The 21,085-nt window shown below is 38.7% G+C and overlaps 1 protein-coding gene across 2 annotated transcripts; it reads right to left on the reverse strand.

Annotated features, from left to right (window-relative positions):
* Positions 1-423: 423 nt before the first annotated feature.
* Positions 424-14,676, reverse strand: LOC139947312 (NLR family CARD domain-containing protein 4-like). Of its 2 annotated transcripts, none has more exons than XM_071945209.1 (5): positions 14,494-14,676; positions 9,755-9,877; positions 8,949-9,114; positions 7,417-7,560; positions 424-6,055 (listed from the first exon to the last, which is right to left on the reverse strand). In XM_071945209.1, the coding sequence occupies exons 3-5, from the start codon at positions 9,100-9,102 to the stop codon at positions 3,879-3,881; spliced, it is 2,475 nt and encodes an 824-aa protein (XP_071801310.1). In that variant the 5' UTR covers positions 9,103-9,114; positions 9,755-9,877; positions 14,494-14,676; the 3' UTR covers positions 424-3,878. The 2 variants fall into 2 exon arrangements, with proteins under 2 accessions (XP_071801310.1, XP_071801308.1); XM_071945207.1 differs by having other exon boundaries at positions 424-6,058.
* Positions 14,677-21,085: the final 6,409 nt, after the last annotated feature.

A 21,085-nucleotide genomic window follows, 5' to 3' on the forward strand; every position in this document is an offset into this window, starting at 1 on the left:
TGGATACAGAAAAATTAAAAGTTAAAAATAAATGATAAACTCGCTCATATGCAAAACTGACCACATTCAATTGGGAACCTGGGTGGGGTAGATTTTAGTTGGTTAATCTTGTATTAAGTGAGGGATAACAATAAGAAAGCAGCTTATCCGCCTCCACAGTACTTAAGCAGCATGCAGCATTAGAGTCCAGCTTTCTCCAGAAGACGATCAGAGCATACTGATCGAAACGTCGAGATAAACCAATATGGTTTTTTTCAGAACCACCCCAACTCATTAGAGATAGTCATTACATAGTGTTACCGCAAACCTTCCCATATAATAAGAAATCAATACATGAAATAGTAAAATGGGACACTAAATTGAAAAAAAAACTAAAAACTCGCACACATAATTTTCATACAAACATTTCAAGAATAAGTCGTTGTTTTATTCTCGTATTACATTCTACTACAGTTCAATAGGCAATGGAATGAGAGTGTAATTTTCATATTATCTATTGTACCTTACATACCCTCTCCTAAATGAAAAGGTATGTAACTAACAAAACTAAACCGTTCACTATTTCATCAGTCAACATAAATAACTTGTTGATACAATTTATTCAAGGAATTTAACTCAACACGGTGATACTTGGAAGACATGGTATCAATGGTGCGTCAAAATACATGGTGAGCAAAAACAGTCACCACGTGCTTCAACCTTTGAAGACAGGAAAAAGATGAGAATGCCATTTTTCAAAAACAAATAAATTTAAACTTTCACTCATTCTTGATCCCCCTAAAAAGCTACAAACTACAATGTCCTTCACTTTTTTTGGGAAACTATTTCTCTTTTTAAAGACACTGGACACTATTGGTAATTGTCAAAGACCAGTCTTCTCACTTGGTGTATCTCAACGTATACATAAAATAACAAACCTGTGAAAATTTGACCTCAATCGGTTGTCGAAGTTGCGAGATAATAATGAAAGAAAAAACACCCTTGTCACACGAAGTTGTGTGCTTTCAGATCATGCTTGATTTTGAGACCTCAAATTCTAAATCGGAGGTCTTGAAATCAAATTCGGAGAAAATTACTTCTTTCTCGAAAACTATGTTACTTCAGAGGGAGCCATTTCTCAGTGTTTTATACTATCAACAGCTGGCCATTACTCGTTACCAAAAAAGGTATTATGCTAATAATTATTTTGAGTAAATACCAATACATGTAGTGTCCACTGCCTTTAAAGGCCGTGGACACTTTTGGTAATTACTCAAAATAATTGTTAGCATAAAATTTACTTGGTGACGAGTAATGGCGAGAGGTTGATAGTATAAAACATTGGAAGGAACGGCTCCCTCTGAAGTGACATAGTTTTCGAGAAAGAAGTAATTTTCCACGAATTTGATTTTGAGACCCCAGATTTAGAATTTGAGGTCTCAAAATCAACCATCTAAAAGCACACAACTTCAAGTGACAAGGGTGTTTTTTTCTTTCATTAATATCTTGCAACTTCGACGACCGATTGAGCTCAAATTTTCACAAGTTTGGTATTTTATGCAAAAGTTGAGATACACCAACTGTGAAGACTAGTCTTTGACAATTACCAATAGTGTCCACTGTCTTTAAGCTACCTTAAAGTCACCTGGAAATGAAATTTTTATTCTTTCAAACATAAGAGTATATGTTTATGAACAATAAAACATTTTTATTAGTAATTGTTTGTCACGATTTATATGTTAAAAAATATATATATGTAGTTGTTTGGGGGCTGACTCCGCCTACCCCTTTTGTGACGTCAATCGAGGCAGACTTTGCCTGGATGCGTAGAGTAAACACACAGGCAAAGTACATGTTTGTACAGTCTCGTGAGCTCGTGAGTTTGTACGTTTCAAAACAATTTTTTTCTGCATCCAGCAGCAATACAATTTTTTTTTTTTGAACGTACAAACTAAAGACTTGGACCGTACATGTACTTTGCAAGTGTGTTTACTCTACGCATTGCAGGCAAAGTCTGCCTCAATTGACGTCACGAACAGCGCCCTCTCGGGTCGGGGCTTACTCTTAAATTTGAAAATAACATAAGAACCAATTTTTTAAAACCTCAGTTAACTGTTTATTCACATTCCACTCATCAAAACACATATATTAGTGACAAAAGCTTTATTTTGAAAAAAAATATAACGGGCTCCTTTGAAGGTGTTGGACACACTTGGTAATTTATTACTCAATTAGCATACAAACTGACTTGGTAATGGGCAACATAGAGCTGGTGATAGTATAAAACATTGTGAGAAACGACTCTCTCCGAAGTAACAAAGTTTATTAAGGTAAAGGTAATTTTCATTAAATATTTGAATCTAAGAAAGACTTCAGGTCGCCTTTTTTCATGCACCTGAAAGCACACAAATTTGCACAAGGGACTTTTTTTCCTTTTCGGGAACTAGTTTGTCAACTTCCAATACCTCGGGGAGCTAATATCGACTAGTCACCCTCAAACCATGTTATATTTGTATAGTATAGGTGGGGTGTCATGGCCGAGTGGATAAGAGCACCAAACTCAAGCTCTGATGCTTCTGTTCAACAGAGTGTGGGTTCGAATCCCGGTTGTGACACTTGTGTCCCTTGAGCAAGACACTTAACTGTAATTGCTTCTCTCCACCCAGTGGTAAATGGGTACCTGTGAGGGCAGAGGTTCTTGTGATTGGTTTAGCCAAATCACTATATAAAAACGGGTTATTATTACTATTACTATTACTATTACTATTACTATTACTATTACTATTACTATTACTATTACTATTACTATTACTATTACTATTACTATTACTATTACTATTACTATTACTATTACTATTACTATTACTATTAGTATTATTATTATTATTATTATTATTATTATTATTATTATTATTATTATTATTATTATTATTATTATTATTATTTCATTTTATCACAGCATGCAAAAGAAAGATGTCATATTCCTTTGTGCCGGTAACTCCTCGAGTCGGGCTACGTCCCGTAGCCTTAGATCTCAAGAGTCTTTCTCAGGATCCTCGCTGTTCCCAAAAGCGCTGCCTTCTGTAACAGATCTACCCTCACATTTGTCCCTATTTCATCTAGATGTTTCCCCAGTGCTTTGGGAATGGTGCCAAGTGCTCCAACCACCACGGGGACTACTTTTACCTTTACCTGCCAAATCTTACGAAGTTCCCTAGCCAGGTCCTGGTACTTCTCGATCTTTTCCATCTCCTTCGAAGCTACCCTTATATCACCTGGCACAGCTATGTCAATGAGATGACACATCTTCTTCGCCTTATCTAATAGCACAACATCCGGGCGCCTATGTGGTATAACATGATCGGTCTGAATGTTAAAGCCCCAAAGGATCTTGACCTGGTCGGTCTCTACAACTTTTTCCGGAACATGTTCGTACCATTTCGCAAGCACTTTGACACCATACTTACACATCAATTATTATTATTATTATTATTATTATTATTATTATTATTATTATTATTATTATTATTATTATCATTATTACGATTACTATGAAGAAGTCAGAGCCATGGGACACTTGATTAACTGCTGCTCAACAAGAATCAATTCAACCACTTAGTTGGGCAGTGCAATTTGTATCTGCCACAGCTTCAGAACATCATGCTCAGCTTATGACGATTCTTCATCTTCTTTAGTGATGGTACCAAGTTCCAGCAGAAGCAAAGGCTTTTAAATATTCGTCTCAATGTAATGATAATACCTTAATACACCATGTTCATTAGAACATGCATGAAGGATGCAGTGCAGAGTGTTGTAGAGTCACCATTACATTAGCAAGAGGACCTCTGAGATTAAGCTCATTTTAAAGCTATAGCCGGCTTTCATCAATGAGTCAGACTCTAAATCTCGTAGCCTTTTTGGATTTCATCCCAGTGGGGCAAATCACGCAATGCATTATAAAAATGTGTCATATCTTCATCTATCAACCATTCACCCAAGCTAAGCCTCTGAAGGTTCTTCATTTTCTTGAGGTGATGGGCCCATAATGCAGCAGAACCAAGAGGGTTTTCATTTCCCTCAATATGCAATTCAACCATGTTGGGCAGATCACACAGTGCAGGAGCAATATGTGTCATATCTTCACCCGTCAATGAGCAGTCATACAAGCAAACCTCCTGAAGGTTACTCATCTTCTTGAAGTGATGGGCCCATAATGCAGCAGAACCACCAAGGTCGCGATTTCCCCCAAGATTCAAATAAATCAAGTTGGGCAGATCACACAGTGCAGGAGCAACATGTGTCATATCTTCACCCGTCAATGGGCAGTCATAAAAGTAAACCTCCTGAACGTTATTCATCTTCTTGAAGTGATGGGCCCATAATGCAGCAGATGAGGCTGCTCCTGATAACAAAGAAGATCCTACACATCTCTCATTAAATGTGCACGTAACAAATTTCACTGTTGAAAGATTTGTCATTAAGCTCATAGAGTCTACCAAATCTGACATACAACCACCCAAAGAACAACCGTTTATCCTTACTGACTGTACCGTGTCAAGATAATCAGTTTGTTCGTTTTCCACTGTGCAGGCATGAACATTTCTAAGAAAGTATGTGAATGAGTTAAGAGTGTCCCTGTTCCAGGCACCAATGACCATCTGATCTTTTAGAAGAGACTTCATGAACTCCACGGGGGGTAAATCTTTTGTCTGACCCTCAAAGTAACAGATAACGCCCATCTGCATCTCGTATTGCACATATACTTTACATTTAGCAAGTGTTAGTAAAATGCTATTTGTACATGCCATGTTGTCACCGGCACAAAACCGCAAAACATATTTAAAGTCATTACCTCTAGATTTGATCATTTTATCCAGAATCTTCTGGAATTCCACCGGGTCTGTTTCCAATAAGCTTTGTAAGTATTTACCAGCACAACACTCTTGAAAAGTCTTATGAAGGAACTGAATGCTGTTGTGACTTTTCATTCCCTTCAAGACTTTTTGTCTTGTAAGAATACCTGCTTCTAAGGCGGATTTATACACATTTGGTTCAAACACCTGTTCAGGAAAGGCAAGCTGTTGTTTTGGAGCAAGAAGACCAAGCAAGGCAATCTTTCCAAGTTCGTTTGTTACTTTTGATATCTCATCTGATGACATTTTATTTTTTCTGTGAAATATGTACTGCAATGCATCACTGTAGATACGGGACATTGTTTCTGGGAGTGTAGAATTGTCTCTCCACAAAATACAAATCAACAGAAGTAGCATTGGACTCTTTGCCAAATCAGATAATACATTTGAGGATTTGATCGTCTGAATAAGCCTTTCAGCTTTGTCATGATCGTCTGAGTAAAATCTCTTCACATACTTCTTGATATCTTCCTTGTCAAAACCTTCAACCCCGACCTGTGTGAAAGGCTTTTGAATTAATGATTCTGTCACTAATTTATGATAGTGAGAGGGGCGAGTGGTAACTACAACAAAACACTCTCTGTATTTCTTACGGTTCAGGATCTTTAGAATGGAACCAAATAAGGCTTTATCAAGAGCAGGGGTCTTTAACTCATCAAAGCCATCAAACAAGATCAGTACTTTCTCTTCATTGTCCCTGATAAAAGAATCCAAAGCACCTTTATCTATCTTCGTATCTTCGGCAAAAATTTGTTCAAAAATTGAGTCAATTAGCTCTGTGCTTTGTTCAACTGCACTCATTCTTAAAACGAATACAAGCTCAAACTGCTGCAGTGCTTCACCACATGCCCAATCATAAGCCATCTTATCCAGGATGGTAGACTTCCCTCTACCAGCTAACCCTTTCAAAATAACCCGTTTTATGTCATCACCATGTCTTGTTTTCTGAAGGAAAATATCCTTATACGACTCCAATTTCTGTCCAGAATTCTCCAACGTTAATTCTGTATAGATATCTTCGATATGTTTTGTGTCATCATCCTCCCATGGTATCAGTTTCACATAGCTATCCTTATAATGAGTTCTTATTGCCTTTCTACAACTCTCTGCAGCGACCTGGGCTGGATCTTTTGACGGATGGGCTCCTTGCACACTTCCGTCATCTGCTTGTAAACAAAAAACATGATATGGAACAATTAATCTTGATTCAACAATATCAATAAATAAATAAATAAATAAAAAAAAAACCTTCAGAGAGATGAATGTAGCTGTAGTATTTCTGGAGTGGTACATGGCTTAAAAAGGCCATCCGTTCACTTAGTTCTTTTAGACCATCGTTTTCCTAATCTCCCGTTATTATGTACATTTTTTTCGTTTATTCTCACTTAAATATATTCCTAATTGGTCTTTTTTGTTCTTTTTTTTTACCAACCCCTGCTCTACGCAATCGTTTACATATTTTTTGTTAATTCTTTTTATATTGTTGTTGTCCACTTGTATGTCTGTCTTTCTGTCCTTTCTTCGAGCACTGCTTTTCTGGGATTTGCCCCCATATCACTTCCTCTTCAAGTTCTTGTTTATTAAATGGCCATTTTGTATGCATCTTTTGTTAGTCTACTTAATTAGTTGTCTATTTTCTGCATGCACTTCTGTATATTCGTCATTCTGTGATATGGAAATAAATGTTGTTTTGAATTGAATTGAATCCTAGAGCCTGACCATTCAATATCAACCACCATGGTATGGTTTGTGTAGGGTAATGCCTCTGCACTATTGTTATAGCGCCCTCAAGTGTTCATATTAAAGCACATGTAAACTTTCGCTCGTCCCCAGCGCCTTGCTTTAACCAAAGGCGCTGGGATGGGCAAACGTATCATGCACGCTCATTGTTTTAATAATGCGCAGTCCCATCATGCATAACACTCACACTGCAACATATTTTTATGCACTGCATACGTGACGTACTTCCTGAACAAGAATCTGTTCAAGTGATTAGCCCATCCCAGCATTCCTGGATAGACTGGCCGCTGGGGCCGAGCACAATGCGGTTGCCCATCCCAGCGCCTTTGGTTAAAGCAAGGCGCTGGGGGGCGAGCGGACATGTAAACATGTAGACATCTTGTCAGAATAGTCTCTCGTTATTCCCGAATATTACAGTTTGCCCTTAACTTTGTCAGCAACTAGCCAGCGGCACCAATTAGCTTGTCATTTCACTAATCCATCAGCTTTTTCACTAGTCCATAATGAATATTGAACAGGGATGCTTCCCAGCACTGAACAAGCCAGACAAACTCTACTTAGAGAGAATGCTGACTGGTCCTTGGGTGTTTTAACTGACACACTGTTAAGAGAGAACGCCGAATGGTTTTTATTGCTAGAAAAATATTTAATATTTATGATTTTGGGAAAAAAAGTCTTGATTTACTGTTTTTGAGACACATAGAGGAGTTATTTCGAGTCAATAATTAACACCATATATTGTAACATAAGAATTTTAAAACGGTTTCTTATTTTGTGTACATACCTGGTGCAGCTTGCCTTAGTTGTGTGATGTTGATCTGACAATTTTGAGGATTGATGAAATTCGAATTACCGCTGCCGTATGTCGCTTGTTGAATTATGGTTGCAGAATGTACAGCTCTCTCACCTGCAGCTACTAGACTACCGCCTGACATTAATAAGAACAAAAGTAACATCGAGATTTGTACATATTTTTCTTCAAGCAAGTTATTTAAAGGAACACGTTGCCTTGGATCGGACGAGTTGGTTTATTAAAACGTTTGTAACTGTTTGTTATAAAATGCATATGGGGTAGAAAGATGTTGTAAAAGTACAACACAATGATCTACACAAACATGCCTCGAAATTGCGTGGTTTTCTTTTTATCTCGTCGACTAACACAGTGGGCGATTTATGGGAGTCAAATATTTGACTCCCATAAATGGCGACCGTGTTAGTTCGCAAAGTAAAAGGAAAACTACGCAATTCCGAGGCAAATTTGTGTGGATCATTGTATTCTACTTTTAAAACATCTTTCTAACCATATGCATTTTATAACAAACGGTTACAAACGCTTTTTAAAGACCAACCTGTCCGACCCAGGGCAATGTGTTCCTTTAATGACGATTGACATTTCACATCATTTTTTACATACGAATTATTTGGTTTTATTCCTTCCCCTGATACATCCCTTTGAAGACAATGAAGTTGAGTTTAGAGAAGATTTTCTATTATTCTTGCCGACCTTTAACATTCACTTAAAGACACTGGACACTATTGGTAATTGTCAAGGACCAGTCTTCTCACTTGGTGTATCTCAACATATGCATAAAATAACAAACCTCAATGGGTCAGCGAAGTTGCGAGATAATAATGAAAGAAAAAACACCCCTGTCACATGAAGTTGTGTGCTTTCATATGCTTGATTTCGAGACCTCAAATTCTAAATCTGAGGTCTCAAAATCAAATTCGCGGAAAATTACTTCTTTCTCGAGAGGGAGCCGTTTCTCACAATGTTTTATACTATCAACTTCTCCCCATTAGTCGTTACCAAGAAAGGTTTTATGCTAATAATTATTTTGAGTAATAACCAATAGTGTCCACTGCCTTTAAAGGAACACGTTGCCTTGGATCGGACGAGTTGGTCTATAAAAAGCGTTTATAACCGTTTGTTATAAAATGCATATGGTTGGAAAGATGTTTCAAAAGTAGAATACAATGATCCACACAAGCTAGCCTCGAAATTGCGTGGTTTTCCTTTGACTGTGCAAACTAACACGGTCGGCCATTTACGGGAGTCAAACATTTGACTCCCATAAATGGCCGACCGTGTTAGTCGACGAGGTAAACGGAAAACCGTGCATTTTCGAGGCTAACTTGTGTGGATCATTGTATTCTACTTTTAAAACATCTTTCCAGCCATATGCATTTTTATAAAAAACGGTTACAAACGCTTTTTATAGACCAACTCGTCCGATCCAAGGCAACGTGTTCCTTTAAAAGCCTCAACAATTTGAAAAACCAATGGGAACATGTACATTTTCATTTAATTTCTACCTTGTAAATCTTGTGTGTTTTCAGCTCTCACTAAGTCTCTTGTTTCTGGCAACGGTTGAATGTTTTTAACAACAGCCCTTGATCTTTGTTCTAGCTCATGAGATTGTCTGGCCATCTCCTCCTCGTTCATGGTCACCTCACTCTGGTCAGCCATATCTGACACAATCTTAGGAATCAAAGAAAGATATTTACTCAGATGACAGATTGTGTCTATGTGCATTATTCTTGTCTATGGATCAAGACAAACAATCTACTTGAGATATCAAAGTTCATGAAATACTATAAACGGAATAAAAGGGTAGCAACGAGTTCTTAAACCGCCATTTAAAACCGGCAGGGTCGTTGCCGTGTGAAGGTGAGGGCCTTTATCGCACGGCAACGACCCTGCGAGTCACTACTCTTTTATTTCCATTCATAAATGCCCTTTTGTTAAAAAATGTTAAAAAATACAATTATAGACACTTTGACAATTGAAAATTTGAGGTTTGAAATGTAGTTTTCAAAAACTTTGTGAAGAATCTGTTTGATGCGCGTGGGTCGTGCGCGCTTAGAAATAGATTGCGCGCTGTTACTAATAGCTATGAATAGTGTTCCATGTGATAATCTTGCACGCCCGACACGCGGAAACCAGCCGGTTATAAACAGCTCCAGCTGGTCATTATCAACTGTTTTAACACCCCCACGTGACCAGCTGGTCATTATCAACCGTTTAAACACCCCCACGTGACGCGCTCATCACCAATAGGAGTAGAGAAACTGTCTGGGGTTTTTATAAAAGGTCAGTAATATGATGCAGTCTCTAATACCTTTAAATCCAGGATCAATCAGTGCTTTAGCCAGGCTCATTCACCCAATAGTCCAAACGATGATACATCTTCACTGAAGTCCTAACCCATTATACAAAGTCCATGTTGAGTTGCTTAACAAACCTAATTTTCAGAGCAAAAATTCAAACAAATGTTCTAAAACAATATAGATGCATGGTGATATAAATTCAGGTTTTGGAACTGTACCTTGTCTGACTGTGTTAATAACTGAGTTAATAACGAGTATCAACTCATGACAAGTCCTAAGAATATCTCTTGTATTGTTTATCAACAGCTGATTGTGGAACTTCTCTCTCGATCGTCACATGATCCATCCATAAGCATTGGATGTCCTTCTTCGATGTGCTTTAGGCATCTTCTTTGAAATAGAACATTCCATTTTTCAACTCATGAACATATTAGCACCATTGCACTCATAAACATTCATTATTGTGTATAATATTTAATTCAAAAACAGAATAAAATAGCTTTTCAAGTCTTCAATGTGGCACCATGTCCTTTCTCTATGGTGGCCCACAACAATTCAAAAATGTATCTAGACATGTATTGTATACTAAATACAATTATGTAATGACCCGTGCCACACCAAACAGCCACTTCTTGAAAAAGGTACAAAATACCTCTACAGTGAAGACAACCATAAACTGAATGAAGAGTGAGAAAGCTGACCAATCAGAGGGAGCCGTTTCTCAACATGTTTTATACTAACAACCTCTCCCCATTACTCTATACCAGAGATTTAATGCTGATATAATTATTTTGAGTAACTACCAATAGTGTCCACTGCATTTAAACAAGATGCAGGATATTTGTCCATTTCATAAAGGTGTACTACTTAGGCTTTTGGGGGTATTTATTTCCTGTTTGCAGTGTTTCCACTGTCTTTTTGAAAAGTGGCCAAACATAACCTTTATATTTTCACGTGTATGTGTGTGTGTGTGTGGTGGTGGGGGGGGGGGGGTAGTTGACCCCCCAAATTAAAACAAATGCAAAAAAATCAGCAAAAAACAAAAAAAATTAATTGCAGGAGGCAAATTTTTGAGGGGCAGCCGATAGGCCTACGTATCCTGGTGTCATGTGTTTTCAGTAGGATAACAGGAAAATTGTTCACAATCAAAAACTAATTTTTTTTTTTAAAATCATCTCAGTGTTCTCCACAGACTTTTTTTTTAGGAGGGTGGCATGGGTGATGACGTCATCAAAATGGTGTCCGATTATTTGGACGTTATCAAAATGGCGCCTGATGATGCATAAATCTGAGGTTTAGGGCCCACGAATTCTTTCCAATTTTTTAACAAATACACTTACACTTCATGGTGTGTTGAAATTTTAAAGCTTTGGTTTTACGTTGCGAGAGACAGTTCGCCATTAACAGTGCTTATGCATGCACGACATTGGAGCAACGTCATATGTTTTCACACCTTTCATTGGTTGGTATTTTATTGAATATTCAGAAGCTAGTATGGCGTGCAAAATAAATCAAAAATATTATTCGATTACTACTTCACAAATTTAATTACATTTTTGTCCTAAAGCATTATGGCTACTATATTAGAATCCAGAGATATCATAAGGCATGAAAGTAAAACACCCCACCCCCCTTGAAGCACACACACTTCATAACAGGGTCATTCCGTGTCAAATCAACCAGTTTTCAGAAAAGTTCCCAGGTAACCCTCTCAGATTTTGATGAAACTTCATCAGAATGATTGGATGTGGCTCAAATGAACACATACAAAAAAGCTAAGTCATACTCCATGTCGTTTTTGAGATAAGACCCATTGAAATTTGGTCGAGGCGCGGCCATTTTGTGCTCGCGCTAGACGCGAAAAAATGATTTTTGTGATAATTTTCGACTTTGAAAACTCATAATTTAGTTATTGTACCGGGTAGAGAGCTCAAATTTGGTATTCCATCTTACTTCTTGCCAAATTTCATGAATCTGCACTCAATTTAAATGTATCTCCTTTAATTTTTTAGTTATGGTCACCTAAAGTAGGCACTTCAATCAGCCGAAATTGTTTTTTGTGATAATTGGGGTCACCCTGTGCCCACATGAGAGGTCAAATAAATCCTATTTATTCCCTAGGTATTATCTATGGGTGCATGTCTATAGCAACTATAAGCTCACCTATGCATTAATTTAAAAATAGCATGGGCCCAAAGTTGGTTCCAGCCAGAAAAAGGTAAAAAAGACCCCGCCCGTCTTGACCCCGGTTGACCCCGCGATCAATTGAAACATTTTTTAAAATTGACACCAGTTAAACATATATATTGTATCTACTTATACACCAAATATCAGCTTTGGCACTCAACTCCTTCATGGTGTGGTGGCAATTTGAATATTTTATGTTTTTGGCACATTTTTAAATGTAATATCATACAGTATACAATGTGCATACATTCATGTACATGTACAATACATGGTATGTTTGAAGCTTGTGTAACTTATTTTTTCTGGCTAGCAAAAAAGTAACATCAATGCATTGGCATTTGTGGTGTCTGCGTGATACACAAGTACATATTTTGTTTGAGAAAGTAGTGTTTGCATGTGATACACATTGAAGAAGTATTGTTCTAAAAAAGTAGTGTATGGAAAGTTACCAGCATTTAATGCAAATGAGGTGACCATGTGATTGGAAAGTTTAACCAGCATAAACATACAGCATGGAGGAAACAAAGGGGACTGGGGTTGGGTTAAAACCAGCGAAGAAAATGACAGACAGTGAGTGTTAAGTACTGGCAGATTTAATTTGTATTGTGTGGTTTGAACATGTTTCAAGTGAAACTCCACACGGTATACTGGGGTATGTGGTTCCATACTGGGGTATGGTTCCAATATTTTGTGTGTGTTACACGTATGGGAGATTTTTGCAGCACTTTGAGGTACCTGCCTTAAATTATTTATTGCAGTTGAAAACATGCATCATCAACCCATTTCTAAAAACAATAACACAAATAAACTTACTTTTTTGCTAGCCAGAAAAAATAAGTTACACAAGCTTCAAACATATATTACCATGTATTGTACCTGTACATGAATGTACATGTACATGTACATGTATACTGTATGATATTACATTAAAATGTGCCCAAAACATAGTATTTAAATTGCCACCACACCATGAAGGAGTTGAGTGCCAAAGCTGAAATTTGGTGTATAAGTAGATAATATATATGTTTAACTGGTATCAATTTCAAAAAATGTTTCAATTGATCGCGGGGTCAACCGGGTCAAGACGGGCGGGGTCTTATTGACCTTTTTCCGGCTGGAACCAACTTTGGGTCCATGCTATTTTTGAATGAAAGCATTGGTGAGCTTACACATGTAATTGCTTAAATGGGTATAGACATGCACCCATAGATAATACCTAGGGAATATAGGATTTATTTGACCCCTCATGTGGGCACAGGGTGATCCCTATTATCACAAAAAAACATTTTTGGCTGATTAAAGTGCCTACTTTGGGTGACCATAACTAGAAAATTCGAGGAGATACATTTAAATTGAGTGCAGATTCATGAAATTTGGCAAAAAGTAAGATGGTATACCAACTTTGAGTTCTCTACCTGGTACAAAATCTAAATTATGAGTTTTCAAAGTCGGAAATTATCACAAAAATCACATTTCGCGTCTTGTGTGCGCACAAAATGGCCGCCTCTACCAAATTTCAATGGATCATATCTCAAAAACGACATGGAGTATGACTTAGGAGTATGACTTTTGTTCATTTGAGCCACATTCAATCATTCTGATGAAGTTTCATCAAAATCTGAGGGGGTCACCTGGGGACCACTGGTTGATTTGACATGGAACGACCCAACAATCCGTTTTTCCCCATTTCAGACCAGTAATGTTTGGTTTCAGGAGATAAGAAACCAATCTATGATATTTTCTCTTTAATGTAGACATAATATTTATTATGCTTATCAGCATTTATTACAGTATGCAGTTAATAAAAAAAAAATTGTTTTGTCATTTTCACTTTAAATATTTAAATTTTTCCCCCATATTGGCACACCACAGTCTATATAGAATCCTAAATAGCAACCACATCACGTGATCTATCTAGTGAATAAAGCAGAATGAAACTCAATCTAGCAGATAGTAATTTTGTTTTGAACTTTCGAGGTTGGATGATGTTTCTTTGACTTGTTTCTTTGACATTATTTGAATGTTGGCATAATGCACTAGTGATTTGTACCAAAAATCAATCATTTTGAGCATAACCAACGACAGGAAACTTTATTCTCAGCATGATTAAGCCTGATGAAAATACAGACCATGAGTAAACTGCAGAGTTTCGGTCACCGGCGGAGGTTGCACAATCTCGCGGTATAAACGGGAATCAAAGTTTGGATTCGAAAACATATGAGGGTCGATAACGTATTACGCTACGACACATAGATAATGTCAAAATTCGAAAAAATAAAGTGTATTCCTTTTACAGCGCCCCAGTTGCTACTAGGTCTACCCCAACCACAGGGGAATGAGTTGAATGATACCATTTGAGAAGGTGTTTGATCCAACTACACCAATATTTCTAGAAATGACTTTACAAATAGAATCTACAGACGCAGATACATGACTCTTCCCATGTAATGTAAGGCCACGGTAAAAAAAAATTCCCAGAAATTCACAACAATCAGTTTTACTGTTGATAAAGTCATTAATCTTTACAATTACAGGAAATGAACAACTCTCTCATTATACTTACAGAAAAATGCTGAACCAAAATAAATTCCTTGCTTGTTTGTTGTACAACTCCCTTGCAAAAGCTAAAGATCTACTCCAAATTGGAACGTCAATCATCAACAAGGACGAGAGACAGAAGAGGCCACTTCCAACCAAGTTCAAGTCAAAGGCGGAAGCATTTTTAGTTTTATCACGCTTTGCAGAAACCCAGGCGCACGCGCAACAACAGCGCCCAACATCAACGCATAAACTTAGTCCCTTTTCGAAACACGGCTTCGGTTTTGGATTCGGCTTCAGGCTCCGTCCTCTCGTCTGAGGCCGGCCTGCGTGCATACGCAAGGTAGGTACGCTCAAAACAGCTGCGGAGCCAAGCTAGCCTGAGCCGAATCCAAAGCCGAGGCCGTCGTTTCGAAAAGGACCCCAACTTCCCGAGCAACTGGCTAGCCCAATGGGACTACAACTATCGCACAACAAGGAAGTCATGGACACTATTGGTAATAGTTATTGTCAAAGACTAGTCTTCTCACTTGGTGTATCCTTGCTCCATGAAAACATAGAGCAAGGAACTATGATGAAAATAACAAACCCGTGAAAATTTGACCTCAATCGGTTGTCGAAGTTGCAAGATAATAATGAAAGAAAAAACACCCTTGTCACACGAGGTTGTGTGCTTTGCCTCTTCCGATGTTTCGCGCGCCACACACACCCTCCATTCCTTCACCGGGGTCTACTGCGCATGCTCAGCGGACACTAATTACCACCACCAGTAGCCTTGCTCAAGGCAGTCGAATTAGTCACTCCGAAAAAAGACCGCCGCTGTATAAAAACCCACCCGTATTCACTGTGCGTAAAACCCACCCGTATTCACTGTGCGTAACATCGCACGACACGATGCCCCCGTACACTATCCGCATGCGGAGGCCATCAGGCATGCGGTTAGTGGTGTACGAGTGCGATGACTTGTGTGAACAGTATTCGTGCGATGTGACAGTGTGTATACGGGTTGGTCATTCGGTGTGATCGCACACACCATGCACAGGGTATACGGCGGGTGGGTTTACAGCTGCGTCTTTTCGGAGCGAATAATGCGACTGCCTTGAGCAAGGCTACACCACCAGCGGACAGTTTTTGTCATGTTTGTACCTTTATCCTGTAAATACATAGTTTAATGATTTTAAAGTTTTTGTGATGTATTTTGTAAGTTTTAGTATTTTTTTATATAATGAATCCAACCGGCATGACACAAGACTAAGAGCTAATCGCCCTCTCTCGCGGTGACGTCATGCCCCTCAGGCCAGGCCCCAAAAAGGTGCCGTCAGGTAGGGCATGTATGAGCCCCTGGAATGGAATGACGTCAAAGCTATTTCGAACCTACCGACCGGGGGCGCAGAGAGACCTGGGGAAGCTAATCGAACGCACCCCATTTTACACATGACTGGCAATGATGTAACCTATTCCCCCGAGTTTTACTCTATGGTTTGATTGACCAGAAAAGGGACCTATTTCCCGAGGCCAAAGGTCGAGGGAAATAGGCCCCTCTTCTGGTCACCGATCACACAGGCCCGAACGTAGTTACCAAATTATGCCAGTCAATACAGCTAGCTTGGTCCATAAAAACAGAAATCTGGAAAAGAAAGGAAGTTTTGTAGTTGCGCTCGAGAACTAGTTCCCGCAAAACACGCGGGGCGATCACAAGAATATATTATAACACACCTCTTGCTTGTTCTGCATTCTGGTTGGCTGAAACACGGTCACGTGGGATGAACTAATATATAGTCTAGTGATCGCGCGCGCGTGTTTTGCGGGAACTAGTACCCGAGCGGGCACTAGTCTTTGAAAATAGTGCTCGGTTACACCGCCCTCTCTTGACTTGAACCGTGAACTGTAACTATAAAACTCTCTTTCTTTTCCGGATTTCTGTTATTATTTGACATTTAAGACCGAGCTGTGTTATAAAACACATATTGACTGGCATAATTTGGTAACTAGTGTACGTCTATTCCCCCTCGGGCATGCGAGTGACCAGAAGAGGGGCCTATTTCCCTCGGCCTTCGGCCTCGGGAAATAGGTCTCTCTTCTGGTCACTCAAAGTCCCTCGGGGGAATAGACGTATACTAGTTACCTCATTGCCAGTCAATATGTGTATATTAGTTCATCCAACGTGACCGTGTTTCAGCCAACCAGAATACAGAAAAAACAAGAGGTGTGTTATATTTATAATGCTAAATATTCAGAAATTCTCATAGACTCTCAGCTTCTTGAAAATGTGCATTACCACTGTGCGACTGGTCAGCCCAAGCGCTATTCTACTTGTCATGCGCTTTACGATCGTGGTACTGCCAACTTCCAATACCTCGGGGAGCTACATGTAATATCGACCAGTCACCCTCAAACCATGTTATTTTGTATATATTATAACACACCTATTGCTTGTTCTGTATTCTGGTTGACTGAAACACGGTCACGTGGGATGAACTAATATAGTCTAGTGATCGCGCGCGCGTTTTGCGGGAACTAGTACCCGAGCGGGCACTAGTCTTTGAAAATAGTGCCCGGTTACAGCGCCCTCTCTTGACTTGAACCGTGAACTGTAACTATAAAACTTCCTTTCTTTTCCAGATTTCTGTTCTTATTTGACATTTAAGACCGAGCTGTGTTATAAAACACATATTGACTGGCATAATTTGGTAACTAGTGTACGTCTATTCCCCTCGGGCATGCGAGTGACCAGAAGAGGGGCCTATTTCCCTCGGCCTTCGGCCTCGGGAAATAGGTCTCTCTTCTGGTCACTCAAAGTCCCTCGTGGGAATAGACGTATACTAGTTACCTCGTTGCCAGTCAATATGTGTATAATATCATTGTATCCACGGAATCACTGAATCTAAAAGGCCCGGTCCCACTGCAGCGATAACGATAACGATCACGACGCAAAGAGAACGCATTCTATTGGTTGAATTGCTCCATGCAGAATACGCACACGCTCATTCAACTAATGGAGTGCGTTCTCTTTGCGTCGTTATCGTTATCGCTGCAGTGGGACCGGTGTGGCGGTCTCCCCGCTCCGGCATGCTCAGAGCTCTGGGTGACGTCACAGGGCATTTTGGCACGCAGTAATCACGGTCTCAGAGCTCTGGCGTGCCAAGCTCTCCGGGATGATGTAGCATGCTGTCGTTGCGGGCGTGAGTCTCCGGTGCTCTGCTGTGTGTACGATACCTTCCCCTACCGCGCGAACCGCGATTAAATCTTCGAGACCTGGTTTGTTATCGTACGAGTGCTTTTTCGACAGGCAAAGCAACCCAAAACCATTTTCTGGTTTTCAGAAAAACCTTCTGCGTAGCACCCACTCGTAAATACTTGCAGGACAAAATACTGAGCGTTTTGACATGCCCCTAATAAGCCCTAGTACGGGTGTATAAAGCGCTATATTAGAACCTAGTATTATTGGGCGCTTTGGGACATCAAAACATTTGTTGTAAATTGAATATAATGACCCAGATAAATCCCGACCTCGAAAATGTATAGTTTACTTTTAATTGGGAACTAACAAGGTTCACCAATTTGCAAAAAGAATTGCCAGCTCTCAAGTAAATGAGTATGTACCCCGAGTACAATCAGGTCCATAAAATTAAGATTTCAGAAAAGATAAACATTTAAGTTGACTCTCACAACGCATGTTCCGGGCACAGTGTTTTTTTCATTTTTTTCTTCTTCAATGATTCCCTTTTTTGAATCAATTTAGAAGAAAACAATTCACCATTGAAAAGAACTTTGACAGTGCAGTGGATATTCTAATGTGCGAAAATATAAATTGCCTTCCGGGCCCACGAGGTCCTCCATTTTTGTTTTAAACATACATGCCGTCTGGTGCAATCTAGGACATTTCAGAAGCGTTTTACACATTATTTGTTACTCCTTTTGAAATAAGGAATTTGAGTTACTTGACATTCACTTGATTTTGTTTTCAGTTGTTCGGGAAATAAGACTAAGAGGGGTGTGCCAGCAGCGCCCACCCCTAAGCCTGCCACTGTCAATGCTTTACTGTCGGCGTCAATTTCACTGCCTTAAAGGTACTGGACACTATTGGTAATAACTCAAAATAATTGTTAGCATAAACTCACTTGGAACGAGTAAATGGAGATATGTTGATAGTATAAAACATTATGATAAACGGCTCCCTCTAGAGTAGCGTACTTTTTGAGAAAGAGGCAATATCTGACTCAAATAATAAAATACTTCAGCTGAAGCCTTTTATTACGCATCTGAAAGCACACAAAGCAATATTGATTTTTCTTTTATTACTCCCCTCTTGCAACCTCGATGACCAGTTGATCCCAAATTTTCACAGGTTTGTTAATTGATGCTTATATTGTGATACACCATGTGAGAATACTGGTCTTTGACAATACCAAAGGTGTCCAGTGCTTGTAAGTCATGACAATAGTCCAGACAAGTTAAAGTGACAACAAAGAAGCAATGACAGACAACATGTTAATAGTATTAACACAGCTTGGTATATATTAGATTAAGCCTGCTTATGGTGTACAGTGTTCCCCGTACACCATATTGCAGAAATCGTGGTAGGTAAACGAACCATGGATGATTGTTGATCTAATACCAATAATGCAGACATGTTTGCCTCCAGTCCTACATCAGGAGTAATACAATTAGCAATGTAAACTTATTAACAATAAAGTCAATTGATCATTATAATTATTACAGATGATTGTACAATTTCAAAGCCTAATCAAAGCCAACCTAAACACAAGGACTCTAGATGCACCTTGTTATGCAGTGGTAATACTTTACTATACGTAAACACCAACTGAAAAAGGCCATCACAGTTTAATAAATAGAGGATATTGCACATTGGAATGAAAAGTAGTTTAGTTGAATTAGGCATCAATGACATGCAACTACAGTCCACAATAAACATACTTGAACACTCTATTAAATGGTTGAAAACTTGAAATAGACCTATTGCACAACACCCAGCGCACAGCACGTCTCATGTCCAACATTTTGGACGTCAAAACATGCACAAAAGGATGGTATGTGTTTACGCACCTCCAAACAATGCGCATCTACTCTGCCTTATTGGCGAGTCCATTCCTTTTGAGCACATTTTGACACTCAAAATGGCGGACAGGAGACGCGCGTGTATGTGTGCTGCGCGTTTTGCAATGGGTCTATGATTGTCATTTTGGAATAAATTCTTCACTTTGGTCCCATTCCAAGACAATAAATTGAAGTAGATTCGAGACAGTCAATGAGTGAATGTCAACCTAAACCTGAGTGCATCATTCTCTAGCTCTGCACCGACACAATTCTACACCAATTCCTAACATTATGTAGATGTGCACCTCATACAAAATGTTTCCTCAACAAAATTTACCCAACATAATGATGGAATGATAGTCTAACGTTTAATTGCTTAGTTGATGACACCAAAAAGGAACATTGTAAAACAGAACACTCTAAGGTATAATAGATATTAGTATAATTGACTTTAGGTCTAGTGGTAACACATCTGCTCTAGCAGTGAAAAGGTCATTGGTTCGAATCCCACCCGAGTGATTTGCCTGTGGATTTTTTGTCACAGAACTTGGGGAGAGTATACAGTGCTTGATACACGTTGGTGTAAGATTACAAACAAATTACACTGCAAGGTATGCTTACAGTCAACTACCATTCAGTGAAGATGTCTTATTTATTGTGTAGATGTCTTTGTTTACTTGCAGTAAGAAAACCGAGTTCAGATTGCAAGTCTCTCTACATACAACCCTCCTCTCATTAAAACAACCAGTAACCAATTACAAAGTAGGTCATATATAAAGTGCAGAACTGCATTTTATGTATGAACTACAACTTTGTAGTTATCAAGGGATTGTACATCATTGTTTAAAAAAAAAACAATTGGGGAAGGGGGCAGTTATGATCAAACCAAATCTCCCACTTTTAGCAATTTATCGGTGCGGTGCAAAGGCTTTTCAGGACAAAACGCAGGTATAAAGCTTGTGATGTACCTGTAAGACTGGTTTAAAATATAGTTTTGTATATTTCACAGCACTGTAGATGATATTTTTTACATAGGGTGATATAAAATATTAGACCCAATTTCTTACTGCTTCAGAATATAGCTGGCCAGTTGAGTTGTTTTTGGCTGATTATCAACTCGGACTCCATTGAACTGGAATGGGGAGGGAATGTACTGTACTATACTATACTATACTATACTATACTATACTATACTATACTATACTATACTATACTATACTATACTATACTATACTATACTATACTATACTATACTATACTATACTATACTATACTATACTTACTATACTATACTTTACTATACTATACTATACTATACTATACTATACTATACTACAAAAGCATTTATAAAGCGCTCTTACAAAAAAAATGTATGCTTTACCAGACATTTTCAATGGGATGAAGGAAAAGGGAGAGGGAAGGGGGGGGGGGGTTATCTACAATTCCTCTGTGCATTCCTTCTATCTATTTATTTATTTATTTATTTATTTTTTTTTTTTTGGGGGGGGGGCAAGGGTTCTGGGTAACAGAGCCATAACATTCAGGGGTCCTATGAAACT

Source organism: Asterias amurensis, chromosome 14 (assembly GCF_032118995.1).
Source record: "Asterias amurensis chromosome 14, ASM3211899v1".
NCBI lineage: Eukaryota > Metazoa > Echinodermata > Asteroidea > Forcipulatida > Asteriidae > Asterias > Asterias amurensis.